General features: G+C 42.0%; 1 protein-coding gene across 1 annotated transcript; it reads left to right on the plus strand.

Moving 5' to 3' along the window:
- The first annotated feature begins 1487 nt into the window (after nt 1-1487).
- On the plus strand, nt 1488-6753 carry AGR2 (anterior gradient 2, protein disulphide isomerase family member). Its single transcript, XM_039549077.1, has 8 exons — nt 1488-1561; nt 3248-3385; nt 3688-3751; nt 3851-3903; nt 4800-4873; nt 5245-5308; nt 5725-5808; nt 6406-6753. The coding sequence occupies exons 2-8, from the start codon at nt 3256-3258 to the stop codon at nt 6453-6455; spliced, it is 519 nt and encodes a 172-aa protein (XP_039405011.1). The 5' UTR covers nt 1488-1561; nt 3248-3255; the 3' UTR covers nt 6456-6753.
- Nucleotides 6754-7964: the final 1211 nt, after the last annotated feature.

Consider the following 7964-nt stretch of genomic DNA (forward strand, 5'->3'; position numbering starts at 1 on the left):
AAGAGAGTCAGCGAAGAGTGCGTTACATTACAATTATGAATTGTAAGCTGAGACCAAAATGGGTAACCCAAGGTTTACTTCTGCATCTAGACTAAAGTGGATTAAGAATGTACCTAAATTGTCCAAAGTGAGTGGTCCCAGGTCAAAATATGGACCTTGGAAACTTTTGGTATATGTTTCGGAACAAAACCTGAGTGGATGTGGTTTGGATAGACAATATAGAAGATAACATTACATCTGTAAATCTTCAGGGACAAGTGCTGGAGAAGAAGAAATGTATATGCAAATTCTCTCAGGAAAACACACTTATTTCATGAAACATACAGAAAGGGCAGCTAAAATGACTGATATGCCTGGGAGCTTTGGTTTCACCCTCCTAATACATTAAGCAGCTAAACAAAGCATGGTAGAACTCAATAATTATTTTTTGCTTGAGTTCACCATCTTGCTTCTGCACTTTGTTTTCCTAATTACTATTCGTGATAAAAAATAAAAACAGAAACCAAAGCAAATCCACACTAAGATCCAAAGCTCTTAATTCTCTCAAGTATATTTGTAACAAAAGGGTGCTTTTAGCAGCCATCAGAGAGCACAGTGAATTTCAAACAGGAAAATCCATATCTGATGGATTTCATCTACCCAGCTGAGTAATGTTAAGTATTCACTGCCCATGAACATGTGATTTTAATCTCACTGAAATATATGAGGCATGCACTAAGGAGAACATGTCGTAGTTTCAACATATATTGCTGAGGACAGGCTTGCACTGACCTCTGCGGAAGGACCGTGTGTGGTCAGTGCAGCAGTGGGAATGACCATCCAGGTTTCATTTTCCTGAGCATTGCACTGTATTAAATGTGTATCTGAAACCTAAGATTGGTGTTCATGTTGTAGGTAAAAATAAATGTCTCCACAACTAATTAATTGTGGAATTTGAATTAAAAATGTTGGCTTAGATCTCTGCTTATGAGCACAGTTTCTTGGTTTAGCTTCCAAACACATTTTTCTGGAGACCTTTACAAAATTTTTTAGGTTTGATTACAATTCTATGTGCTGTTATATGTGCAATTGTGCACACATAGCTGTATAATGTGCATAGTTATTGATTTAATTAACATCCACAGTTCTGAGTCATCAATTTAACTTTTTCTAAGGATTAAAAGAACAGCAACCCATACTGATTTTCCAACCAATCAAAAAAAGACAAATCACTCTTCAGGCAAATCAGGAGTCTTGACTTAAGCTTACCTGGACTTGGATCCTTGCCAGTCTTTTAAAATCACCTTTCAAGAAATATCCCAAAAGCCTACAGAAATGTCTCTGAACTTTAGATACAGCGTCTGACAGGAAATGGTAATGTTATTTAATTACAAAATTAACTCTGAATGTTTCGGTGGGGAAAAACTGGAAAGTTTAGCTCTCCGAAAGTAGTATTCAAATTCAAAGCTTGTGGGTGGAGTTGGGGTGTGAAGGTGCATAAATAGGCAGTAGGAGCAGCAGCATTCACGCTGAAACCAGGAACACCTTCACATCCTGGCAGGCGTCTGGGAGAGTAAACAAGGTAAGGCACTGCACACTCCCTGCTTCAGAAGGGGGAGCCGTGAGCCAGAGCTACCTGGGGATGGGGAATCTGATCAGTGGAAAGAAAAGACTGCAGCAAAGCAGGCACAGTCCAGCACGGCTTGCTATGAAGGAAAACATCTAGAGAAATACTGGCTTTGCAGGTTAAAAAAACAGGAGAAGAGGGGTTATTTTGGAAAGCTTTTCAAAAGTGCACATAGTCTTCCAGAGGCGCAGTTTTTAAGGAGCAGGTTTAATGTTCCTCTGTCTTTGCTTTCTGCATGCTGCCTCCACAACAGCCTAAAATGTGCCTGATCTTCAGTTTCCTGGTTGTCCCATCCCTTTTTATTTTATTTTTTTTCTTTTTAAAGAAGCATTACTTCTGCCATACAACTCTAGCCAAAACAATTCTTGAAGCAACCCTGACAATCCACAGAGTTTAATTGAACTTCATGCAATTTTCTTCTTTGCCAAGGAGACTTTCCTTAGGGCAGAAAAGCAGTCTGCTGCAAAAGTTGTATTTCATACCCTTAAAACAGGGACTCTATGGATGTTTGAGCTCTACTGGACACACCAGTAGCAAAGAGCACTGTATTGCTCATGGAAACTCAGCTAATGTCTCCTCCTGCAGTTCCTATCTGGAAAAACACTTCTGTTTCCCTGGAGTTTAGTTTTCATTGTCTGACCTTTAAAATCAGCCAGACTGCTGTGGTGGGGGGTTTTTTGTAGGCTTGTTTTTCCTTTTTTCTTGGGTTGTTTTTGTTTTGGTCTGGTTTTGGTTCTTTTATGAATCTTTTCAATGTTCTGTACTGATTTTAGAATATCTTAAATTTGCTTTTTGTACCCATTATATTGTTTCTAGGAGGAAACATAATGAGAAAACATAGGGTCATGTTGCTGAAGTGCTTTTCCCCTTCATAGAAACAACTCAGCTGAAATGCTGAGGAGCTTTCCATCAGATGTGTCTGGTCTCCATGCCCTAGTCTGGCTCAGGAAAAGCTCTCTGCTTTGTGCTGCTTCCACCCTCAAACTCCATTTCAGTTCTCGCTCTGTCACACAGCAACTCCTCTCCACTCTTTTTATTATAGATTCTGCTGGGTTTGATGATTAAATGATATTTTTAAGGGAAAAGACAGGATTGGAAGCTTCAACAACACCATTAAGCTGTGTCTATGCTAATGTTCACTGTAAAGCCTAGCTTAACATTCTAACTTCTCATTTGGGTTGCTCCCACAGCAAAATGGGGGAAGAGCTGAGACAAATTAATTTTTCAGCACCTGCTGCTGAGTTACTCTAGCACTGGGAGATCAAGGTAGAACAGTGAACTTATTAGGACTTGCAAGGACTTTTGGAACTACCGTAACTCAAGTTATTTTACTGAGCATATTCAATATATGTAAAAAGAAGAGAGAGAAACTAACAAACATGAACATCCTAAAAGGGCCACAGCACAACGGCACAAACAGGGGAGTGGGAAGCAGCCGGGTCCTTCAGGGCGGTTCGCTAGGCAAACCTCACGCTCCCGTGCCCCCAAGCCCAGGCCCCTGCCTGGAGCTGTTCCTTTCAGCCCTGACTCACCCCGCCGCATATTTGTGACTTGACCTGCTGCTTTACCTACCCTGCCCTTATCTGCTGCGTGCCTCACCGCAGCACCACAATGACGGGGAGTTTCTCTCACCTGTTCCAGGAGCAGCCATGGAGAAGAGTTACGTGTCCATGTTCTTGCTGCTCATTGTCATCTCCTGTGCTCTGGCAAAGGATGCAGGCAAGAAGGATACAAAGGACACTACTGTTAAGCCAAAACTGCCTCAGACACTCTCCAGAGGTAAAAAACAAATAACTGAACCACCTCCCCACCAATTTTTTTTTTAAAGTGCAATATTGTGAATATTTCAGCTACTATGCTGTTTTAAAAAATTCATTTTCTTGCAACTCATTCTGCAAAACCTTTTCTAGTATTTCCTAGCACCCTCTCCTCCTTCATTCCTGATTTAAAGCCCTCTGGCAGCGGGTTTGTTCCAAGCCCCTCCTGGCAGAGGTGGGCAGGGGCAGGGCTCAGACCCGGGGTCCCCGGCCCCGCCTGTAGGGCGCTGTCTGAGGGTGTGTGTGTCCCCTGTCCCTCCCGCAGGATGGGGGACCAGCTCATCTGGACGCAGACCTACGAGGAGGCGCTTTTCCGGGCAAAGCACAGGTACCCGCCCCGCCCCACAGCGCCCACCCTGAGCCCCACAGTGTCCACCCTGAGTCCCCCGTGCCTCCCCCGGTCCTAACGAGGGCTCTTCTTTTCCAGCCAGAAACCCCTGATGATTATCCACCACTTGGAAGACTGCCCACACAGCCAAGGTAATCCTTTTGCACTGGGGAAAAAACCCCCAAATATCTAAAATCAGCCACTGTTCTGATTAAACCTTAGTGAAGTACTAGCCTGCATGAGCATGGGGAGTGTTCTTCAAGTTACTGTACCACGAAGGTGTTTTCCAATGTGTAGGAATAAAATAAAAATGGTAACTCAGTATTGCATGATATAGAATAGATAGAGAAATGAGCACATGTCAGTAGGGTTTGACCTCTGACAGATCAGCAAAACCAACAGCAAGACTAGTAGTGAGAAATAATTTGTTGGAAAGGACATATTCAGCTCTCAATATTATCAGTGATTGAGACTGAATCCAGCCAGGGACTAAATCAACCCAGGCTGAAACTGAGATCTTGCAGGATTTCTGGTAACTGGGACTGCTCTTTTCCCAGGGTCTTTGAATTTATCTGAGGGCCCTCCTTCCTGCAAGTCAATCCACATGGCAAGACCTTTGCATCCATCCATAGCTCCAGTAACTCCAGAAGGGTCTTTGTACAAGCATTTAAACCCTTCCAAACATTTCAGTCTGAAGCCCTACATGCTGTATTATCGAGTGCCTTAAGAACTGGGGCCAGAAACCACAATAGGAGAACAGGAGGTTTGAAGGGTCAGATGCTCAAATTCAAACCTAAGCAAACAAATTTGAGCCAACTGCACTGTCTGAAGGAAGATGGGACATTTTGCACTATTATAATTACTCTTTAATGCAGAATATAAATGAGTGGATCATGTTCCAGTGGAATGAACTGAAAATCTTTGTTTGCTGCAGTTGTAAACTGGAAATTCTCATTTTGTTTCATCAGCTTGTTTCAATTTATTTTTGGAGGACAATATACTTCAGGGGCATCTTTTCAATTTTCTTTCCCATTTATTTCTACTCTAGCCCTCAAGAAGGTCTTTGCTGAACACAAAGATATACAGAAACTGGCTGAAAAGTTCATTCTCCTGAACCTTGTGGTAAGTTCCCCAGTTACACTTAATGAAATGAAAGAGACAAAGTTCTGCTTTTAGTTACGGTTTTTCTAACTTAATAGCTAGGGTTGGCTAGGAAAATGGCCACTGCTGAAGCATAAAAGATTTGATAGTAGGTCTTTTTCATTTGTAGCTATCATAAACTCAAAATGTGAGGGAATGTAAAGTTCGATAATAACATGAATGTTTGTTACCAATTTGCAATTCCAGCTGTTAAAAAACTGCATCCCAGTGAATTTCTTAAACTGCAAGAAGTATTATTTGAGCTGGATTTCATAACCCAAAGTACAGTGAAGGAAAAAACTATTTATGTAACATGCCCTCCTTGACTAGGAACCTTCTCTGTTTTCTTTAAGTATGAAACCACAGACAAGAATCTTGCACCTGATGGCCAGTATGTCCCTCGGGTTTTGTTCATAGGTGAGTACCTCAAGCATCAAAGATGATCTCAGAACAGAGCCCCTGCTGCCATGCCTCTCAAATCCTCAGGCTGATTAACAGGAATTTATTCCACAAGAAATACAAAGGTTCTAGTTGGTTTTGTGAATCAAATATTGAATCAATCCCAGCCACCTTCACAGGTCCAGCATTCCTCTCAATGGCAAGATGCCACAGTCGCTGGAATGGGTAGCTCATCCCGTTCCTAATAAACCCGCAAACACAACACTTAAAACTGAAATGTCAGTAACCCTAGAACAATCTCTTAGTCAGCAGAAGCAGACATGTCTCACAGAAACACTTAGGAAGCAAGCAGGAGTACAGAAAGGTTTATTTCTTTTTATTTCCTTCCGCTTGAAGATTAACCTCTACAAATTTTCTCACCCTTTTTTCCCCAGACCCTTCCCTGACTGTGAGAGCAGATATTACTGGAAGATACTCAAACCGTCTCTATGCATATGAGCCCTCTGACATTTCACTGTGTAAGTAGAGTGTTCTGACACATTCTGAAAATATTCTGAAAGCAGTCACATTTTTCATGTGATAAGGAATAACACCAGGCATTACAGATTCTCACAATCCGTACTTGCTGAAAGACATTTAACCAGGATTAAAATTAAACAAGATGCTAGACTTAAACTCAGTGAGATGAAGAAAATTATGGCAGAGCCCTGGAGCCTTAAGCATCCATCTGTTTTAAAAGCAAGCGTACATCAGTAGGAGCTTGCATAATTCAGCAGTGCTCACTGCAAGCAACGGTGAGAACCCTCACACACGAGTTCTAACAGGCCAGGTCAGGAAACCTTCTGGGAGCAGGGAAAGATGCTTGCTACAGCCCTCCCTCCCTGCTGCACAGCTCCAGTCTCTGCCCATGCGTTTGCATTAATGAAAGTTTTCACCAGTCAAAATTAAACCATGACATTCACAAGTTGCTTGGAAGAGTAAGTGCATCTGAATCCCTATAGCAATAGGCATGTGATTAAAAGCTTTAATAGTAATGACGTTATCTCTGCAGCATTTTTGGTTGCTGGCAGAGGAAGTTGCAGCAAAAATAACATGCATGAATATTTCATTTCTAGTGTATTCAAATATGCAGAAAGCGCTGAAGCTCCTGAAGACTGAACTGTAAGGAGAACTGAAGAAGACTGAACTGAAGAAGAAAGCCCTTAAATATTATGAAGTCTTATCTTCCATCTCTTCTCTACACCTTGATACTGGTGAAGAGACTATTTAGAGTGATATTTAGTGATGTGTAGTGATGGTTTCTATACATAAACACTACAGTTTTACATTAGCACTTTTGTACTGGGCAGCATTTTTAAAAGCTGGAGGCTTTTATTTTAAGGCGTACAGAAGAATACTGTATGATTCAACTGTAAAAATGATTTTTTTTAAAATAAATCCCTTTCAAGTGTTTACATACAAAACACTGCTGTGTTTTCTGTTTTTTTCCTTATCTTCATCTACCATTATTAGAAATAGTAAAATCACTGTGTTGCTTGAGACCACAGCTTGCATTTTACATTCCAGCACTTTGGAAGGAAAAGGGCTGTTGTGGATCAATACCAGCCAGGAGCCCTACTCCACACAGCCACTCACTCCACTCCAGTGGGAGGGGAGAGAGAATCAGAAGAGTGAGAAAACTCATGGGTTCGGACAAAGACAGTTTAATAGGTAAAGCAAAAGCTGTGTGCACAAGCAGAGCGAAACACAGGATTAATTCACTGCTTCCCATAGGCAGGCAGGTGTTCAGCTGCCTCCAGAAGAGCAGGGCCCCATAACATGTAATGGTGACTTGCGAAGATAAACACCATCACTCTAAACGTGTCTCCCAGTTTGCATGGTGAATATGGCCTATCCCCTTACTCAGCTGGAGTCAGCTGTCTCAGCTCTGTCCCCTCGCGACTTCTCCTGCAGCCCAGGTCTACTTGCTGACAGGGCAGTGTAAGGCAGCAGCAGCGACCTCTTCTCTGTGTGTCAGCAATCACAGAAAACAACCTTGTGTTATCAGCACCGTTGTGGCTGTAAATCCAAAGCACAGCACCACACAAAGCTACTGTGAAGAGAATCAACTTCACCCAGCCAAATCCAGTAGAGGAAAGCAGCTTTTTATCTCCACTTTCAGCAGCTAGCTAAGCTATTACTCACCCTACTTTATCTCAAATTATTTTCTAGTTGCACCAGCCTATGTGGAGCTTTCATTATCAGCCCTTTCTTTACAGCTAACAAGAAGTGCAAATCTTTCACAGAAAATACTTAGACTAGAGAATGGGGCTGTTTGCATATGGGGCTTGTTTTTCTTTTGACCTGGCTGCATTCTGAAGTGATTTAAGATGTAACTGCTTCCCTTAAAGGGTCCCTGCTTACACCAGATTTCAGTAAAGCCCTGAGATGATTAATAGAGTGATACCACACTGACTATGTGGCTGGTTTCATGACTGTGTTACAGCTTATAATTATTTACAAGCCCAAAAGGGACAATAGAAGTCAGAACTAAAATAAATGCTGCAGATGAACACCATGAGAGTAGACACTACCTACAGACTTACACGAAAAGGAGACTTTCCATCCCCAAGTATCTGCTGTCTCTGAACTCAGCAGCAGCATCAGTGAGACACACTTCGACCAGGACCATGCC

Source organism: Corvus cornix, chromosome 2 (genome assembly GCF_000738735.6).
Source record: "Corvus cornix cornix isolate S_Up_H32 chromosome 2, ASM73873v5, whole genome shotgun sequence".
Classification (NCBI taxonomy): Eukaryota; Metazoa; Chordata; class Aves; order Passeriformes; family Corvidae; genus Corvus; species Corvus cornix.